At 42.4% G+C, this 21115-nt stretch overlaps 1 protein-coding gene across 3 annotated transcripts in view; it reads left to right on the plus strand.

Annotated features, from left to right (window-relative positions):
- The window catches only part of RESF1 (retroelement silencing factor 1), a 33092-nt gene extending 14675 nt beyond the window's left edge, over positions 1-18417 (plus strand). For 2 of the 3 annotated variants that reach the window (XM_075116590.1, XM_075116572.1), the window contains exons 2-5: positions 3348-3464; positions 9758-15125; positions 15927-16001; positions 17196-18417. In XM_075116590.1, the coding sequence (XP_074972691.1) occupies positions 9791-15125; positions 15927-16001; positions 17196-17338 (5553 nt within the window). In that variant the 5' untranslated portion in view covers positions 3348-3464; positions 9758-9790 and the 3' untranslated portion in view covers positions 17339-18417. Of the gene's footprint in view, positions 1-3347; positions 3465-4074; positions 4297-9757; positions 15126-15926; positions 16002-17195 lie in introns of all 3 variants that reach the window. The other variant, XM_075116581.1, reaches the window with a different exon arrangement.
- The last annotated feature ends 2698 nt before the right edge of the window (positions 18418-21115 follow it).

Genomic DNA, 21115 nt, shown 5'->3' on the forward strand with positions numbered 1-21115 from the left:
AGAGACACAGTTTCAATGCCTCCATTAGCAGCACGCTCAGTTTTAATAGTTGGTCTGATTCTTAAATCAGGCTTCAAGAGGAGAGGAATTATACGTATAATTGCCTAGAGTCAAATTGGGCCAAATATTTCTGTCCCAGTTCTCTTGATCAACATATAAAGCTTTATGTGGTTTTGTTTCAGAAATTCCCTTTTAGGCAGCTTCCACCCGCCTGTCAAGTTTTTCCCAGGCACATGTTACCACCATGGGGATCATGTGGCATGCTCATTTCTCCACAGTCACCTGAAGGCTTCTAACACAGACAGTGGTGAGAGTCTTATCTATCCCAGCCCAAGTGTCCTCCTGGCCTTGAGATACTCCTTGCTGTAGGGAGGTAACTTGGGCTTCAGCTGCATTCAAATGGTGCTCAGTATTTCTAAGACCATGAGCTGAGAGAAATAGGCAGGGTAACTTTCCCTTCATGCTTTTTCTTCTTTACTTTCTCTTATCAAAGAAGGGAAGGGAACAGGTAGCTCCCTCTGTAAGAAAACCTAGTGCCCACAGGCGGGGGCAAGGCCCCAAAACAGTCAGTTTAGGTACCTGCTGCAAGGCTGGGGCCAGGCATGATGCCATGTACTGCATCCCTCTGCTGACATTGGAGTAGAGGTGCTTGAGGCAGCCTGATAGTGTTACAGATTTGGGATATGGTAACAGACACCAGACGAACAGCTTTAGGGATAAACAGTTTATCTCAAAATAACATTACAGTATCAAATATCAATCCGTAGTATGCTTACCTGGGTCAAAATGACAGTAAATCGAGAAGTCATGGAGAACGGGGGATGTCCCAGAGGACTGGAAGAAGCCAAATGTTACCCCTATCTACAAGAAGGGCTCGAGGGAAGATCCGGGTAACTATAGGCCCATCAGCGTTACTTCAATTCCTTGGAAAGTTATGTAACGAATCCTCCTGGGGGCCATCACAAGTCAAATGAAGCACTTGATTGGGAAAAGCCAACAGGGCTTCACTAAAGGCAGATCGTGCTTGACAAACCTGGTGGCCTTCTATGACAAAGTGACTTGCCTGGTTGACATGGGGCGAGCAGTGGACATTGTCTACCTGGACTTCTCCAAAGCCTTTGATATGGTCCCCCACAGTCTCCTTCTGGAGAAGTTGATGTGTTATGGCCTAGACAAATGGTCTGTGCAGTGGGTGGGGAACTGGCTGACAGGCTGCACCCAAAGGGTGGTGGTAAATAGCTCTTTCTCAAACTGGCAACCTGTCACTGGAGTCCCCCAGGGATCGATATTGGGCCCAGCGTTATTCAATATCTTTATAAGTGATCTGGATAACAGCATCAAGTGTAGCCGGATGAAGTTTGCTGATGACACCAAGTTGAGTGGGGAGGTAGACACTCCAGAAGGGAGAGCTGCTCTGCAGGGAGATCTGGATAGGCTGGAGGAGTGGGCCAGCAAGAACCATATGAAATTCAACAAGGAGAAGTGTAAGATCATGCACCTGGGAAAACATAATCCGGAAGTGCAGTACAGACTGGGATCCACCTGGCTGGAGAGCAGCCCTGTGGAAAGGGACTTGGGGGTCCTGGTGGACAGAAAGCTCAACATGAGCGAACAGTGTGCTGCTGCAGCCAAGAAGGCCAACGGGATGCTGGGTTGCATCAAAAAGGGCATTGCCAGCAGAGATAAAGAAGTCGTCATCCCACTCTGCTCAGTGCTTGTCAGGCCACGCCTGGAGTACTGTGTACAGTTCTGGTCCCCACTCTACAAAAAGGATGTGGACAGGCTGGAAGGGGTCCAGAGAAGGGCCGCCAAGATGATCAAAGGACTGGGAAGCCTGCCATATGAGGATAAGCTGGGAGAGCTGGGTTTGTTCAGCCTTGAGAAAAGGAGGCTTAGAGGGGATCTCATCACCATGTGCCAGTACTTACGGGGCAGCTACAAAGATGATGGAGACTCCCTTTTTACACGGGGACACATGGAGAGGACAAGGGGGGATGGACACAAGTTGCTCTTGGGGAGATTCCGACTGGACATCAGAGGGAAATTTTTCACAGTGAGGACAGTCAACCATTGGAATAATCTCCCCAGGGAAGTGGTTGACTCGGCCACGTTGGACACCTTTAAGAGTCGTCTGGACAGGGTGCTGGGCCATTTTGTTTAGACTGTGCTGTTCCCAGAAAGGTTGGACTGTATGATCGTTGAGGTCCCTTCCAACCTAAGATTCTGTGATAAATCCAGTAATTCACTAATACTGGGCTAAACTTAATAAATCCAACTTAATCCAAACCTTAATATTGGGGTGTGCAAAGACTTGCATGAGCATGGTTATCAGGCAGGCCAGCAGAAAGCAGTGTAGGGCTTCTTCAGTTGAGTGACTCGATCAGCCAGCAGGCCTGGGGAATGAAAAGTTTTCTGATCAGACTGTCCTGCTTTTATTGTTGAGTCATGGAAGCACTTTCTGGACTTTGTAGCCAGGCACAGCGTCCTACACCTGTGCTGTTTGTGTGCTCGGAAGTACCATGTAATACAACACTAACCCCATGCTTCCAACTCTTTCTTTCGTGACTCAGCAGGGGAAAGTGTGGTGGTCCTGTCCTGGCTGTGCAATACCAGGACTGATGTCTATGCCACACACAGACCCCTAAGGGTGTCAGATGCAGAGAAGAGTTTTGTCTCTTTGTCTGCAGATACTCTTTGAAATGGAAATACTGTGTTTCTTTTCATAAATTGTGAAATCTCAAGTGACAAACCAACAAAGCAGAGGCATGGAAGGAGAGTTGCTAGGGCTAAAACTGGATGTTGCACCAGAGAATTGACCTCTCTCCTGGTTCTGCTACAGAGTTCTGGTGGGAAGATAGGAAGGTGATGCAACTAAGTGCATTGTAGATGATGTTAGTCTTGTGTATTTTGTAAGGTTTTGTGCAGAGCTCCAGCTTGCTCCCAGGCAATCCCCTGACTCACAGCCACGAAGCAGATGCGAAACAGCAAGGGTTAAGCAGGAAGGGTTGCCCAGCCATGCCTGAGGGTGAGTGGGCAGGAGCTGTTGGCAGTAAAAGAAAAGTAACTGGGCTGGATGGGCAGTCAGGCTCAAGTGCTGCTGGATCAATTGGACCCCCTGCTGTGGCAGCTCAGGGATCCCAGCACCTGTGATGGGCGTGGGCTGGGAATGCATCATGGTGCAGCTCCCCTTCCAGGCATGGTACCACAGTCTCCTTCGGGGACAAGCGCCTGGAGGGAGCTGGGAAGAGCTGTTAGCTGCTGAAAGAGCTGTTAGCTGCCCCAGACCCCTGTGCTGGGTCCTTTCTGCGGTAGGTAATGGCTCTCTGGTATCTCCCTTTTGTTCCCAGGAGAAGCAGCCAATTCCCGCTCCCGGACTGAGCCCAGGACTGACAGCGACCCTGATTCCCTGCCGGTGCTTCCCCAAACACCGCTTCCAAGTTAAGGGCCCCTTTCTGTTAATGCAGGTAAGTCTGGAAAAAACCTGCGTAGGAATCAATGTAAAATTCTCACATCAATATGGGGTCTCCACAGAGCAAGAGGAAGATGGAGCAGTAGGGAGAAGTAGAAGAAAAGAAGGGTGGAAGGGGAGCGGGCATGTCCAAATCTTGCACCAGGGACCTTGACTCCACTCACCACAAATTTAAGGACAAGTATAAATTCTCCTTGCTTTAGTCACATGAGAAAGCAAAGCTGGTTTGCTCTCTCTCTCTCACTTCCTTTCTCTTTACCAAATGCTCAGAGACACCTGTCTTTAGTCACTCCTCTTTGCTGTAAGTTTCTTTAGATTGGAATTGGATAATCTGCCAGGTTCTGGGGGACCCCTTTGCCAGGGGAATTCCTGTGGGTATAGCCCCTGTTTGCTGTTAAATGGATGACTCTCAAATTCAAAGGGCTGACTAAAGATACGATTTTTCTTTAGTATAATTCCTGATATACTAGCAATGATTTTTAGCGAGCCCTGTAGCAAACTGTGTATGCTTGTACATTCATGTTCCTGTATTTTATCTTCTGTCAAAGAAGACTCTGAATCTGACCATTGTGATTTGTATGTCTCACTGTGCTCTTGGTACCCAGCACCTTGGAGACCCCAAATGTGTAACTACCTCTGAGGAGATGATCCAGACCGAGTGGGCCCTGGGCTTGCCTGGCTACAGTTGAAGTGGCACTGGTAGGCGGTGACCGTAGAAATGATTGAGGAGAGGGTTGGATAAACCGCTCCCTGAGAGCCTGACTGGAGGGCTCAGTGCTGCGGAACAGCTGGCCCATGTCTTGGTGATCTCCCCTTATTTGGACCGGGTGAGGATACTTTCCTAGGAATTGAGTGTTACCTATTAGGTAGATTGTAAGGAATTTGGAATAAAAGCAGGATAGTCCTCACTCACAGGGTGGTGTAATTGTTACTTAATAAGTGCCTTATCTCAATAAACCTCACTTTGTGCCTCGTAACCTTATTCCTTCAAGGTATAGGGGGCGGCAGAGGATCTGGCTGTGACAGCACTGTGAACTATTTTCTTCACACCAGTTTAATCTTTGCACACTCTGAATGTACCTGTGGTTCTTAGTCACATGCACAAGCCCTACATGTACAAGTAGTGCCTAGAGAAAGAGACTGCTTTTTAATGCTGTTGTACTGGGTGTTCAGGTTAACAGTTTACATGAGTAAACTTGGAAAAGTTAAGCTGAAGATGCTTATTCTTGGTTTATATTCCTAGGTTTTTTATATGCACATATTAATAAACTTTTATGTCCAGTTTGATTTAAGAAGAAAAAGTGGGAGCTCAAAACACGATTTTAACTTGAATTCCCACACGTAAGTGAAGTGCATAGTACCATTATCAAAAAAGCGTATTGGCTTGAATGTGATGCCATGTGCAGTTACCTCCAGGCTCAAGCCAGGTGGTCTTTGGCCAGCTAAAAACACAGAGCAAGCTTAGGTCAGTCTGTACTCAGCCAAACAGAGAAGGCTCAATACCTAAATGGAAATAGGTACTATGGTTATTAGTTAACCCTTGCATTTAAATCATAATCTTGCAAATTTGAGACAGATGAACCACATTTATTCACATTGCTTTCTCTGCCATACACTACCTCTTGACTATTCGTGTCCCTGATAAATTTATTTATACATTATGTGTCAAGGGGAGATTGTTGTAGGACAGCCTCAGTGCTATCTGCGTTCTCCACTAGCTTGTCCCAGGGCCGCCATGGCACTGGAGCACAAGGATCAATTTGTAGTGGTCAGTACCTTTAAATGCCTTCAGTACACTGGATTTCATCATGGTGTGCTGGGACAGTTGATTGATTAGCATGGAAGTGTTATGCCACGGAAAAAGATAAGCCCTTAATTCAAGTATCTGTTGTCTAAAACTAATAAAGCAGTAGTTCTAAATAAAGTTTATCAGCCATGAGCTTTGTAGTTCAGTGCTGTTTGCAGCTTGGTGTACTGGATGTGGCTGAGATGGAGTTAAATTTCTTCAACAGCTGTATGGTGCTGGGTTTTGGATCTGTGGCTAAAACAGTGTTGGTAACTTGCCAGTGTCTTGGCGATTGCTGAGCAGTGCTTGCACAGTGTCAAGGCCTCCTCTTTCCCACTCTGTCCCCACAGCGAGTGGGGTGACAGTGGGCAAGAGGCTGGGAGGGGACACAGCCAGGACAGGTGACCCAGGTCTGTATGGGAGAACCTCATGCTCATCAACAAAAACAGCTGGAGGAAGAAGGGAGGTGTAGCTTTCAAGGTGGCTGTTGCTCAGAGACTAACTAGCTGGGCATTGGTCTGCTTGTGGGACTGTCGCACTGGTAAATAGGAGGTTTTGCTGACCGTAGTTCAAATCAGGGTACAATGCTAGCTTCCTCCTTACCAGTGTACCTGGATGAAGTAAACTTCAATGGTTTTGAAAAGCAGTGAGGTCTACTGGTGGCTGTTTCTCCAGAGTGATCAAAGGATCTTCCACAAGGTTGGCTCTGATGCACTGAATTTTTATTACTAGTCTCCTGGTCCCAGTGTTACATTGCTACCGGATCCAGTACCCCTTATTTGTCGTCATTCCTTTCATCTGTTACTGGTTACTTCCTCGTGGTACTTTTTGGTTACTGGTGACACTAAACTCCAGGTGAATATTGTTTACATCCTTCCACTAGTCATGCTTAAGATGAGTCTGTTAGCAGGAGCAAATGTATAGCAGTGTTACCTACTGGAGGATAGAGGCCATGATTGTGCAAACATTACAGTGATTTTTTTTATAGCCCAAGCATTACAGCGTACAATTGCAATAAAAAAAATTGCACAAATACAGTACTGTATGGTTATGGTAAACGGTAGTAGAGAACTGTTCTGCTCATGTAGTATTCAAGACTGAAGCAGTTAATTACATGTTCTTAATAAACTAACAATCAATCAACTACATCTTCAGAGGGAAAACTGGTAATATTACCACAAAATGTGATGCTTTCAAAATGTTAAGCATCTACAGTTTCTGGAAGCACTCACTGTTTTTAAACACCTTTCTTTTATCCCAGAAAGTTTTAATATCTCTTTTTGTGACATGCATCCCTCTCTCTCCACCTTTATTGATATATGGGTGTAATGGACTAGAAAATAATCTCAACGTTGTTGGCAGGACAGTTTTAGCCACTATGGCAACCGAGCAGGGCAGTTTAACCACCAAAACTTCAACACCATGGTAACCAGGACAGTTTGACCACTGAAACCTCATCACCACAGAAGTTCCACGTGACAGGAACACATGCATCCTGTTGCCTCAGAGCACATAGCCCTAGTTGTCTGCGCATGCGCCTGAGCCCAGGGCCAGTTGACCACGTATGGGGGGCTTGGACCCTCTAGTGACGGTACTGGGCATGCGTCCCCATTGCCAAATGGTAGGCGTGGGTATGCAAAACAGTTCCGAGAACAATGCTGAAAAAGGCAAAACCAGTGGAGACCAGCAGGAAGGGAAGGGAAAAAGACGGAAGAAAGAAAGTTTTCCCACCAGAGTCGAAGATACATGGGGCTGATGGGATGCCACAGATCCGTGGTGGTAGCTATCACAACTGTCTCTCTCCCTTTCTCACTCTCTTCTCTCTTTCTCTTCTTTTTGCTTGCATAATTGTTGTTGGCCAAGTAAAGTGATTTGGCACTTGACTCCATTTTGATTCTTAATTCTTTTTCTCAGAATGTAGAAGAAACTATAAGTCACAATAAAACATTTGAGTTAATCAGAAGTTAAGCCCAGTGGCCCCTAGCCACCCAGAATTATCTGAGGTTGGTTGGAAAGCAAGGGGGTTTAACGTCTGCCAAATTGTTCAACGCAACAGTGGATCATGACAATGGGTTACAAGTGCAAGCCCTGTTCTTGCACACACCTTCTGTGGGAGATGGGGTTGTTCCAGCTTTATGCAAGCCTTTGCTATTCCCTATAAGCTGCTGATCCCCATGCTGGTGAGAAGGCATCCCATGAGTTTGCACGCACACAGCTGAGGTGTGAGTTCCTACCTGTTGCACCCTGTACTGTCAGTCCTCTAGCTGGATACAGCCTGGGCTCCTTACAGCATCTGATGGAGAGGATGCTCTGTCTGGCACAGGTAGAGGTTATGACATTGGCAGGGTGACTCTGGGCAGTGTCACACAGGTCTTGACTAATGCTGTTTCCACTCTAAGGTGTTTTCCTCTTGTTAAAAAAGTCATTCTTATTCTTCTATTGAATCTTTTGTGGTATCAAAAGTGTCTGAACTTCCCCAGTTACTGTTTAATCCAAGTGGTGATTGTATTCCTCTTCAACACCATCACTTGTTGGTTGATGACCATCTTCCCTTTTGAATTGATCCATTTGGGACAGATGCTCTTGTCATGATCCACTGTTGGGTTGAACAATTTGGCAGACGTTAAACCCCCTTGCTTTCCAACCAATCTCAGATAATTCTGGGTGGCTAGGGGCCACTGGGTGTAACTTCTGAGTGATGTTCATTTAGATGGTTTATCGTGACCAGGTTTGTTTTGTATTGGGAACAGAATTAAGATTCAAAATGGAGTCAAGTGCCAAGTCACTTTATTTGGCCAACAACAAGTGTGCAAGAGAAAATGAGAGAAAGAGAGAAAAGAGTGAGAAAGGGAGAGAGAGTTGTGATAGCTACCACCACAGATTTGCGGTCTCGTCAGTCCGATATACCTTCCAATCTGGTGGGGGAACGTTCCAACTGGGTCTCTACTGGTTTGGCCTTTTATAGTGTTGTTCTATTGCATAGTCAATAAGTTCTCAGAAATGTTTTGCATACCCACGCCTCCCATTTGGTGGTGGGGCGCATGCCCAGTATTGTCACTAGAGGGTCCTTGAAAGTTCCAGATGATCCAAGCCCCCCATATGTTGTCAGTCGACCCTGGGCCTAGGGCTATGTGCTCCAAGAAAATAGTATGCATATATGTTCCTGTGGGGTAGAACTTACTTGGTTGCTGCGGTGGTGAGGTTTCGGTGGTCAAACTGTCCTGCCAACGATGCCGAGACAAGTTTCTAGTTCCTTACAGAGACTAGAGAAGGTAAAAGAAAATAGAGCTATCTTTGAATCTTGTTAATAACACCTAGAAAATTTTAACTTTGTGGCTCTTATAGGCTAGCTTTGAATGATGCTTCTAATTCCTAAGTTTGGAGTCAGGAAAGTCTTAAAATCATAGAGAGCCCCCGAAAGAAAGTCAGGAGCCTTGGGTGATGTGGGAGAAACTACCTGAATCATTTTGTTGAGAAATTGTCGTAACATCCCACACAAAGTGAGATGTTTTTTCTGACCTAAGTGGGTTTGACCATACTGAGAGGAACTTGCTGAGATGCAGACAGCATTCATGCTTGTAGGTTGTTGTGGTTTTTTTGTGCTTTTCCATTTTTGAAGACTGAAATAGTGTTTGGCTTTGAAGATGTTGTCTCCAACAGCTTTTCGGAGGTTTTTTTCTGCAGTAACGTGCTCACCCAGTTGGGCTTGTTGGTAATCAATGTAAATTCTGGAATATAATGCATGAAGAGTTAGAGATTTGTGACTTTGTCATGTCCTGGAGCTGTACTTACTGCAGTAGCAGAGGTGATGTTGTCACCTCCATGCTAAGTTAATGCTACCAAACTGAATTAGCAGTGGTTTGCTTGTAGCTACATGTGCTGTTAAGTCACAGGCTTGTATTTCTCAAAAATTAGTAAATGCAGTGTCAGGGAAGATCAAATGACATGTAAAATAAAAACAAGTGGGCTGTATTATTATGAGGGGTCTTTACTGAACCCAGATTCTTTTTCTCCTTTCTTTTATTGTATTTGAAGGTATAATTGAAGTCCAGTCATATTTTATGAAAACTCTGACCTGTAGTATATTCTGTAGGTGCTTCTTAGGCTCGCTTGTAAGCATTGCTTGTTGTGTCGTGTTGTACAAATACATTAGGGTTTTTCCATCATTTCTGGATGAGAAGGTAAATATAGCAATCTATTGTTACATTAAGAAGTTGAATGACAATAGAATTAGCAGAATAATGTGAGGATTTTATTATTCATTAGACAACAGAGTTGTTAGTTACTGCTCTGTCTTTTTGTACCTTAACTGTGTTCTGGGAAATAATTTATGCAACTTGGCATTCACATTGATGTCCATGGGATGTGCCAATGGAGTTGCTCTTCCACCTAGCAATTTAAGTTTAACAGTTCTGTTCATAATACATTCTAAATCACTTCTTGGTAAGTGACATAGGTTTTGATCAAAAGATTAAGGTTCGATGATTATTTCTTTTTTTAAGCGTTTTGGCTGAAGAAAAAGTTATCAAGAAGAGATGGACTGGAACGTAAGACCACTCCAGAATGCTGATACAAAGAACCACCTGCAAAATGAAGAAGCATGTTACACTCAGTTGTTTTCTAATGCATATGCTTTTCATCAGACAAACGCCTGTTCCTCTGAAGATGCATGCACTTATGCTGGAGGTAACCAAACGGTCTATTTGCCAGCTAACGATGTTGCCTTCCCTCCAATAAATGCTGAAGGATTCAAAACTTCAGAGCTGGCCTTACCAGGAGCATCTGTAGCTGGTAATGATATTTTTATCTCTAAATACTCGGTTGATCGACATCCACCGTCCTGTGTACCAAGAGCTCCAAAATCTCAGAATCAGACATCACGTTTGCGGACAGAGATGACTCGGACTTCTTGGCCAAATTCTAGTGCCTACACTTATTCCTTTAGAAAGTTACCTCCCATGGCTTCTCAAGTGAACACTGGAAATAACGTGAGGAATGTACTTCAGGAACCTCAGTATGTCAGCCCAAATGTTTACGCTGTGCAGCCACAAATACCACAGCACAATTCTATGAGAACTACAATGTTGTATCAAAGTCACATTCATTCCCAGAATAATTCTGTGTATCTTGGTACATCTGGGCAACACGTCCAAAACCAAATGTATCATTCCAACACTCAGTTTAAAGTTTTACACTCGCTGAATCAAAATTCTGCAGCAAATGTACAGCTGCTACAGTATCGACCAAGTCAGGTGGGATCAGAAGCTCCTAGGGGATGTTCTGCACCATCTTTGTTGCCTGCCAACTGTGATTCCAGAGCTGCAGCATCATCTTCAATAGGTGTACCGCAGGCAGTTCAAAATGTGCCTAATGGATACACCCTTAGCCGACAGAGGTGCCCATCAGATCCAAAAAGTGCTTCTGGTTTTAACAGTGTTCAGCAACACTGTCAGAAACAGCAATCTGGAGAATTCAGTCAATCAGTTAGGAATGTCTGTAATTCAAGTGGAAATGTGACAGCAAATCAGCCTTTTAATGAAAAGTCTGTACCATGCCCTGGCATTTCCAAAGAACTGCATGAGGTTGTGCAAGAAATAGAAACTCTTTCTTCGGTGGCTGCTTCAAAGCCACTGAGTGATTCTGCCTCAGTTCAAGAAAGCCAGACTAATAGTTTAATGAAAGGGCCTGTTAATTCTCAAATCTCTTCAGCAGCAGCATCAGAAGGAAGAAAAATTACAAAGGACGCACTAGCCTGGGAAGCTCAGAAGCTGCTCGCTATTAAAAAAAAATGTATCCTGCTTGAAAGAATGCATCACTATAAAAGAAAACTCTTAGCAGCTTCAGAACATGACAAAAGTATGCCCCCGCTTCCTGCAAGTTATCAAGGTGCGCTTGCTAATTGTCCTCCATGGGTGCCGAACGAAAATGTACCCCCTTCCCCATCTGAAGCGGTGAGGACACAGTGTCCAATACTTAACTCTTCACCTGAAGAAAGAAGCGACAAAAAGGCAGCCAGTGCTCATAACGGAGGATTAGAGGTGACTCCAAGTAATCCTTGGGTGGAGCAGGGAAGCCTTTCATCAAGCTCTGCTCCTGTTCCCTCTCAGAACAAGCTCCCAGCTCAACTAAATAATCCTGAGAGCACTCTCATCTCAGAACAGAGGGATGCACGTGCTTTGGCCTCTTCTCAGAAACATGTGACATCCTTGAACAATGCTTCCTGTTCTAGTCAAGTGGATAGCTCTAACAAAATTGCATCAAAGAAAGTGCCAGCTATCCCTGGAAACTCATCATTTCTTCAGTTTGTATTGAGCAGCACAAATATATTGAAGGAGAAGACAGCTGGTGCTACTGCTGATAAAATACTGACTGGTCTCCTGTGTAGTAAAAAACCACTGGTAGATACATCTGTCTCAGATGGAAGCTTACTAAAAGACACTAGTGAGAAGAACGTAGAAAGTTTGAAAGGTGAGCAGGAATTTATGGTTCACACAAATTCTCCTGTATCAGAAACAACCAAATCTGGTGAAAATAAATTCCAGAGTGATGTAGCTCAGAAAAAAACGCCATTTACAGAAAATACATCTCTTAAACAGAGTAATTCCAGTTACTCTGTGGAAGAGCTAACTGCATGCCTGGGCTTATGGAGAAATTCATCGGAATCTGTAAGTGTGCAAAATAGCCAGTCAAATGAAAACCCCACAGCAAATCAGATTTCATCTTACAGCCAAAACACAAAACAGGAGGAGCAAAATAATGTTCTGGTTAGTACAGATGAAGCTATTTTGCCTGTAACACCTGCTTCTGTAGGACAAAAACTTGATACATTGAATTGCAATTTGATAAAAAGTTTTGAACTCCAAGTTGCAGTTGTCTCTCCTTTAGTGCTTTCTGAACAGAGAACACAGAGTGAGCAGACAGACAAACGTCCAACATCTGCAGGTAAACCATCTTCAGAGAGTGACTCTGGAAGCGCATGTAGCTTGCAAGAAAAGGGGAAAAATGGTTTAAGTGTAGTAAATACTTATAAAGGAAGACCAGAAACTGTTCAGTTGTCACCCAGTGATTGTGTTCTGGTACAGAAAGTGGACTCACCTTTGCAACAGACCAAATTAGATGATGGAAACAGAATAGTAAAAACCAATGTGAGTGCAAATGAATCACATAATGAAAACCAAAGGAAAGTTAGTCAGTCTGCACAAGATGACAGAGAAAATCTGCAGTGTGGATTACAAAACAAGCCTTCTCTTCCTGAACTGGGCATAAATGTTTCTAGTCAAATGTTTCAAGAAGGTGTGAGAGACCAGAAAGACAAGCGAGATGTGTTAGGCGCAGGGGATACATCCACAGCTGTGTTGGAAGAACAGCTATTTTGTATTTCTAGTGTATGTTCTCTTGTTGAAGGTGATACATCTTATAATCCACAAATAGCAAGTATCTTTAGGTCTGTCCCTGAGACACACGCATTAAATGGTACCTCATCAGAAGGAAATTTGTCTGACCCAAGGCAAAAGGATCAATGGCCGAACTTGTATAAAAATAAGCTGCGTGATAACACTCCCCAAAGAGACAGCTTGCTGCAAAAGAGGTTGGAAGAGTCATCAAGCTGCACGAATAAAGCAGGTAAGGTTATGGATGGTATCACTACTAGTCATTTGGAGAAAGAAAGCAGTGGCAATCCTCTTAAAACAGTTTCTACCTCAGAACAAAGAAGATCATTCAATGCATCTTTCATGCATTCTGAAAATGACTTGGAAACTCTTGACAGTATAAACCAGGAGTCAGCTCAAAATTCACTAGATTTCTCGCTCAGTGTAACTGCTGAAACAAATGCATTTGCTGTTCCAAGAGACAACAGTAAACAAAATTGCATGTCCAGTAAAAATAGCATGGAAAAAGAGGTGAACATTTTTGGAGCAGAACCTATTAAATGTCTAAACAATCAGCTGTCTGAACTAATGAAAGAGTTTCCATATGGCATTGAAGGTGCTGATATGCTAATAGAAGAGCCAGTACAAAATGATTATGTGGCTGAGCAGATGGAAAATCAACCTCAAAAAGAGACTCAAATTTGTGAGAAGAATTCTCATCTGAAGGACCCAGTAGATCAGATAAGAATTGCAGTATTAAGCCTTGATCAGATGCAAGATCTGTTTCCTGACCAAAACTGGTCTTCCTCTAGTGACAGGAAGAGAGTAACTAGTCAACAGTCAGAAAAGGCTTCAGCTGAGGAGGAGAGCCTTGAAGGCAGTATTCAGCCTAGTAATTGTTCTGTAACGGGTTTGCGGTCTGTAGCATGTAAAATGCCACAGTACCCCTGTAAATTTGGAACATCTGGTTCAGAGAAAAATGATGATCAACTCTCAAAAGCTGAAAATACTAGCTTTCCAGATGGACAAGAAAACAACAGTAAATCTGATGCCATAATGAACAACAACTGTACAGTGGGAAACCTGCCAATTTCTGAAAAAATTCCAAACAGTGTTAGCAAAAATAAAAAAGATATTTGCAAATACACCTCTGTAATGAACAGAGAAGCTAGGCTAAAGGTGAATAATGAACACAACCCGCTTACAACACAACAGGAAAAAATTGGACCACTTAATTCCTTTGAAAACCAGGATGTTGATAAATCTGAAAGGAGCAGCTGGAAGGAAGAGCTGCAAATCGACAGAGGAACCCCATTGTTAGACAAAGAATTTCATTCTGACAAAAAAGAACAAAACACAGTCTCAGAAGAGTTGTCAGAGAAAGCTGGTCATGCAGATGCAGACATCATGACACAGTCATCAAGAAAGGAAGAGGGAGTTTTCAAAATGGAGTCCCTTTCAAAAGATGAAACCAAAACAGGTTTGGCCATGAAATCCAAAACAGACATTTACAAATTTACAGAGTCGGAAACTGTTGAAGTTAAGCATGTTGAAGTCAATCAAGGACAAAAAATTAAAACCTGCGAAGAGACCTCAGCTGAAGAACAGTACTGTGGGAAGCAAAAGGAGACACATGGGCAAGATGCAGGAATTAACATAAAAGAGAAAGCCGAATTATCAGCAGAAATAAAACATAAAATGCGGAAGAGTTATTGTGCTGAGGTTACAAAGCTCCCAACTTTTGCCACTGTAGACTTAAAGTCAAGAAACCACAAATACTCTCAGCATAAAACTATGAAAGTTCATCCTTCACAGGAGCAGTTGTACAAACGGAAGAGGAAAGAAAATATGATTGGGAAGAGAGACCCTAAGAAAACAAAGGTGGAAGAGGAAATACTGAAACAATCTGAAGCAAAGAATTCCAAACAGCTTTCACATCATTGCATGATAAATACTGACAAAGTTAAAAAACTGAATGGAGAAAATGGCTGGAAACGAAAGAGTTCATCAGCAGATCGCTCTGTGCTTAAACTGCAGAGGAAAAGGGCTCGATCTTCTACCACCTCTAAAAACTACTTTTCTAACAAAGAGAGATGTCTCGATGGTCAAAACAAAGACAAGTGCTCTGAGAAGATGTTTTCAGATAAAAACTTACTATACCTAAATAGAAGAAATAACAGGTTAAAATTGCATATTCAAAAGGAACCAAAAAAGCACTACCTGAACAGAGTTGCATTTAAGCGTACGGCACAGGAGCGCATATATCTGACAAAATTAGAGACATCACCTGTCAGACCTGCCTGGCATATAAAGTCCAAAGAGTCACAAAAGAGCCCAATTGTGAAAAGAGATGCTTCTGTCTCAGGAGTTGAGAAATCATGCAAACTGGAAGTACTTGAATTTAAGCTGTGTCCAGAGATACTGTTCAGAAACCCAACCGCTGATGTAGAAAGCTTAGCTGCAAAGAATTCCCTGGAAAGAGAGAAAGTCATTGTGGCAGGTATGATGCTATTGATTATTAATTTTTTATTAAATTTAATATAAAAATCAAATTAAGTGCAAGTAAAAAGTATTATACTAATTTTTAAATTTGTTACACAAAACTACAGACAGTGAAAGCGTGGGACTCTACAACCTGATGTTGAAATAGCTTAGCTATCTTTCTGACAGGCTGTAGTTGTATATTGAGCTGAGAAGGAACATAAGACTTTTGCTTTAATTTAATGTTCCTTTTCCTTAAGTTTTACAGAATAAAGTTAGAGTAGTTTAGACCATGGCAGTTTCAAGTTACTCCCTGAGAAGACTTTCTAACCTACTCGTAGAAGATAGCTTGGCTTGTTGGTAGAAAGCAGATTCCCTTGGCATAGTTACCAAAGGTGATCTGATTCGTATTCAGGGTTCACCTGGTTGTGTATAAATCTGGCAGGGTAGATGGCAGAGGGGGAACTCTTTTTGCAGCAGTGAGGAAGAGGCAAGGCTTGGGCCAGATATATCCTACACACAGTCTCTGTAACCTTTGTTAGCTTTGCCTTAAGCTGCCTTTTTTCCCCTTCTTCTTCCCTGTCCCCAATCTTTCGACATCTTACGTGGTGCATTGTGAAGCATATTTTTGTCCAGTACTATATTTGATTTTAACCAAACCAAATCTGAACTTGTACATACCAGTCTTTGCAGTCATTTTCACACAGAAAGGAAATTTCCTTTTGCATGTGCTGGTATATGGGTTAAAACTTGATGATGAATAGAGACCAAAACGTGTGATATAGGAATCTCAGGAACATTTTTTAAATTTTTTCTTTAGGTGTCAAGAGTAAAAAAGAAGATTGGTTAAAATGTGATCCAGTGAAGCAAAAAAAGCTGGAAGAGATTTCTACAGGTGAAACGGCTTCTGATTATCCATTTTGAAATATAAGTTAAATGCACTTTGCTTGGTTTTAAGTGTTCCTTTACAGTAACAAATCCTAATAAAGTATTTTAACTTGTTCTTTACTAGCCCTACTGCTGAAATGGATACTGCAGACATGAGTTTCAAAGAGTTGTGGAGATTTTTAGTGCCATAAGAACATGTTGTTGGAGATTGTTGGAATTTTCCTGCTTACATGTGAGCAGTTGAATTGGAGGTAGCACTCGTGACAAGATTAAAGTATGGTTTTAAACTGTAGGTAAAGACCAAGCTAGCTCTTTCCCACTTCAAAGTGTAGGAAGGGAAGTAACAAAATCTAGTGTGAGACTATAAAAACAGAAAGTGATTAATTTAATTTATTTATTTGGCTTTCACAGTAAGTTGACACTGTCTGCACATGCACCCGTGCTCACAAGTACCAGGACTTGTGTATCCCAGTAGTCTGGACAGGATTAATTGTATGACACACAAGAAAAGTGGTGCTCCTACTGTATCTTCCTTGTTTCTCTTGATTGGCAAATTACGTTTTGGATGGTCTTTTGTACCATTTAGGAGTCAACAGTTGCAGCAGTGGCATCTTTCATCTCAGCATCTTGGCTGTTCCATCCTTTGTAAATCTTGGGCGAGGTTGCTCCCTGCTGTCTCTGCTTCTTTGCGTTAGGTATCTTTCTAGCTATAGTCTTGTTTCTCTGCTGGTCTAACAGGACAAAAACTGGTGTATTCAGCATGCTGTAACCTTGTTGCCATTCTCTTCTTATCAGAGTGCAAGTCCTCTGCTGACAAGTTATCTGTGGTGTGATCTTTATGCAGGCTACACATTTGGCAGTGTTTACATCTTTTATTGCTGTTGAATGTGTCCTTGGCTATTGGTGTCTGCCATTCTTTTAGCCTTTCCTCTTATTTCTTCTCTTACTTTCACAAACGCACATTTTCATTCACACCTTTTTTAATATTCTTTAGAAATCTCTCTTATAAAGACATCCAAATGACCATTTGGTGCTTAAAGATGCATTGGAGATTGATTTAAATCTGAGGTGCCCGGTCCTTTAGGAAGGAAGTTTGTGGCATCCTTTTTGACAGTGGGTGGCCTTAAGTGCCACACGCAGAAGGAGTAGGGTCATTTGAGACTTTTAGACTTTTGTTTTAACCTGCTTCTCTGTCTTTCAGCTGGGGACAGTATTCCACTTGATACAGCTATACAGATTCTGGATGGAGATCGTGAGACTATTCACATTCCAATCAAAGACTCAAAAGAGATGTTTCAGACCTACAGGAAAATGTACCTGGAAAAAAAGTTGCAAAAGCCTTGATAGCACTCTTGTATCATAGGTCTTATTTAGTATCACTGGGGAAAAAAATGCCAGCACTAAAATGGTTTTTCCTGTTTACTTTGTATTTCTGAAAAATTGTTAAAAAAAAGAAATTTCTTTTGGGTGTTGGCAGTTGCTTCCCGTTTGCCTCATATCTGTGAAAGATTGAGATCTGATTCTGTATTTATTGCACAAATATGCTTTGGTGCTGAAAATGCTGTTATTAAATGTGTTGTTTCTTTTTGGCATATTTTAATCTTTTTTTTTTTTTAAAGATACAGGAGTTAGTTGAATCTTGACAAAAAAAGATCTCAAACACATTTAAATTGTCATCGTCTGCTTGCTTTTCTGATTCTGCAAAACTTCTACTTGTGGTACTTTCCATTGCTGGCAGTAGAAAAATATCCCTGCTGGAAAGGAATTGTAGTGGATTCCCAAGCATTACACCTTTATTTTCTATTTATGCTAGTCTGATTGTTGTGCTTCTTAACAAGGCTTTCTATTTTTGTAGAAACATATTTTTTTTAAAACTGGGAATACAATCTAAAACCCTCAAACCAGACATACAGATCAGGGGATACCATGAAGTATTTATGCTGCTAGCCAGTTTCCTTACATTTCTTTTTGTGGAACTTTTACAAATTGAACTCTGAGTTCTTCGTCTGAACACAATGCTATAAACTGATACTTGGCTGAAGACTTCTCTTTTTTTTCTCTCTCTCTTTCTGCTTTCTTTACACTTGAAAGAAAAGTGCGATGGTTGAAGCACGGGGCTTTGAATTCACTCTTCTCTGGACTGTGTTGCTCACTTTAACCAGACTGTAATTAATTTCTTTGTTCATAAAGTGTTAGATAATATTTGACTACACATTCACTGTGACATCAGAGTTATATTTGTTGCTGGGTATCTTTTGTTTAAGTGCCTTTTTAATATTGTTCAGAATTTTGAATGGAGTCATATTTTTTCAGAAATTTGGTACTTGATTCTTTCTACCTGTTTAAACCTTTATACTGAAAGTAAAAACTCTGTAGATATTTCATTGAACAATTTTTATACTTGAAATAAACTTTGAAGACTATGCCTTCTTTTTTTTTTTTTTTTTAGTTTATAAAGTTGTGTTTATTGCAGTTAGTTAAATAGGCACTGAAGGTATTCCTGTAGATGAAAAGCAGCTTTAAAGAAAGTGCCAGATCTTCCTCTCTAAAAGGTTTCATAGTTGTAAGTGAGAATTGGACTTGGGTCCAGGCTTTTTCTAATGAACTTGTAACAGCATGTAATTATGCTTCAGAAAACACATCAGGAATATTTTTTTCTTCAGCATGTATCTTGGTTTGCTTTTTTTTTTCCTGCTCTGACTTGGAGTTGGGTATTGGTTGGCATGAGTTAACAAAAAGCCTTCAGTACTACTCCATTCCTGAAGATGTATGCTTGCAGAAATCTTGGGTGTAATTACCCAGTGGAGCATAACGTAATTTCCTAGCCCTATCTCTGTGCTGAATTCAAAATTGACTTTTTTGGGAGAAAGAAGTCCTCCTATTCTGTCGTGTGTACATTTCATCTCTCAAACTAGGGAACTATTTGGGATGTTTTTAACAGCTGTCCTAATAACTTAGATTTTTTTTTTTTCTGGCTAGTTGCCCAAGTATCAGTCTGTGGGGAATGTTGCCACTGGAGAATTTTTGTAATAATGTTGGCAAGTCTGAGGTTTTATTTTGCACTTCCTTAGGAGTTTAGCACCTGTGTTATACTGCCTGAATTAAGAAAGATTCCTTGTAGCCTTAAGTGTGCCCAGTACAACAACACATAGCTACTGTCAAGAAACTATTTTGGGTTTTGTTCTGCATAATGATACATGAAGCTGACTTAAACGCCTGAGTGAATTCTTTTCAATAGGGAATTATTCAGTCCATTGACCCATGACGATTATATTCTAAATATTTGGAGAAGTTTGCTCACTGACCCTGTGCACCCAATAAGTGAGAACGCCAGTTTTGAGTCCCAGTGGGTACAGCTACATCTTCCTCTCTCATACTACGGAATGAATCTTGGCTCTGTGACCATGTTACGTGGTGACTTGTGCCTACAATCCTTTAGTATGGCTAGGATCTTTGGAACAGACTGGCCACATCGTTTCTGCTTGGTTCATGTGTTGTCTCAGTAGCTACCCCATGCTATGCTTCATGCGTAACTGCTACATGTACCTGCATACTGAGTCAACTGTGCCAGATGCTCTTATTCAGTTGCCATTTCTCCTGCTCCTTATGGTGCTGATTGAAGCCATGATACTACAGCAAGCCCTTGGCCTTGAACAGGCAAGATGCTGCCATCCACCTAGATGTGGCTACTGTGAACAAACTAGTGGTATGCTGCTTGAAGCGAACCAACAAACGTGAGCATGAGGGCATTTGCTAGCACTAAAGGTACCCATCATGGATGTGATGTGTGCCCATTGTCTTGTGTGTTGCCTGTACTTGAAAGGCCTTGTAATATGAATGTCAGCAGTTGGGTTGCTTTTATCAAACCATGGATCCTGTCATGGCTCTGAGAGCAGTAATAGGTCTTAATGGTCCTGATCATCCATATGTGGGACGTCTACCCACACCCCTGCTCATGTGCCAAGGAACTCCATTTAAGATCAAGCCAGGGCTTCAGTCCCTGCCTGAGTGATGTTCAAGGTCTGCCTGTGTCTAGCTGTGTTACAGCCATGTCTGTGTAGGCATGGAAGTTGCCCATTGATCTAGACCCTGACCCATGGGTGGTCTTCTTGCCTGGACTCAGATTTATGTTACTGCTATGAAGCTGCCTGTCAATTGTGATTATGTCTGATCCTGTTTACCATCACTGGATCTGATCCTGGCCTGCAGATTGACTTCCTGGCTTCACATTGGCCCTCCTTCATCACTACAAGCTTGCCTGGTGAGCTGGACTGTGGCTTGACCCTGGTTACCATCCCTGTCATGCTTGCCTTGCTTGCATGCTGTGGGGATAGGGGCTTGGCTGGTGAGGTCCCTGCCTTGCCAGTTGACGAATCTCCCTCAGCTTCTGGCCCCTTGCCCTTAGGGAGCCACTGGTCCTTGCTGAGCCCTGACGGATACAGAATAGGATGTGCAACATCCTATCCTGCTGGTGTCTGTCTTCTTTCTTCTTCCCATTCCCTTCTGGGAAGCTTTCCATGTCAGTAGGAAGAGCTACCATTTCTACCCAGAGAGTCATGGATGAGGTTCCTGATAGGTGTGGGAAGTTAAATGTCGTGTTGCCCATTTTCAAAGACAAGAAGATGACTCATGGAACTACAGGAGACTGCTCAGCCAGCCTGATGCCTTTCTTTATGAAGATTATAGAGCAATCCTCCTTGACGCCATGACTACCCAAGTACAGTAAGGATAAGGTGATTTGGAACAGTCAGCATAGATTTACAAAGGGGTTTACCTGACCAACCTGATGGCCTGTTATGATGAGATGACAGATTCTGTGGAGAAGGGGACTGTAAAAAATGTTGTTTACCTTTAACAAGGCTCTTGATGTGGTTTCTCATAGTGTTCTTGTAGCCAAATTGGAGAGAGAGAGTTTGTATAAGTGACCTACACAGTGGGTGGAAAATTGGCTGACCAGCTGGGCTTGGAGGGATACCGTCTGTGATCAGTGGTATGAAGTCCAGCTGGCAACTGATTACTACTGCATTCTTCAGCAATTGGTACTGAGGCTGTCATTGTTCACCATCTTCATTAATGAATTGGAGAGTCGGATATAATGAACCTTTGCAGGTTTACATGGGG

The sequence above is a fragment of the Phalacrocorax aristotelis genome, chromosome 1, assembly GCF_949628215.1.
Source record: "Phalacrocorax aristotelis chromosome 1, bGulAri2.1, whole genome shotgun sequence".
Taxonomy (NCBI): Eukaryota; Metazoa; Chordata; class Aves; order Suliformes; family Phalacrocoracidae; genus Phalacrocorax; species Phalacrocorax aristotelis.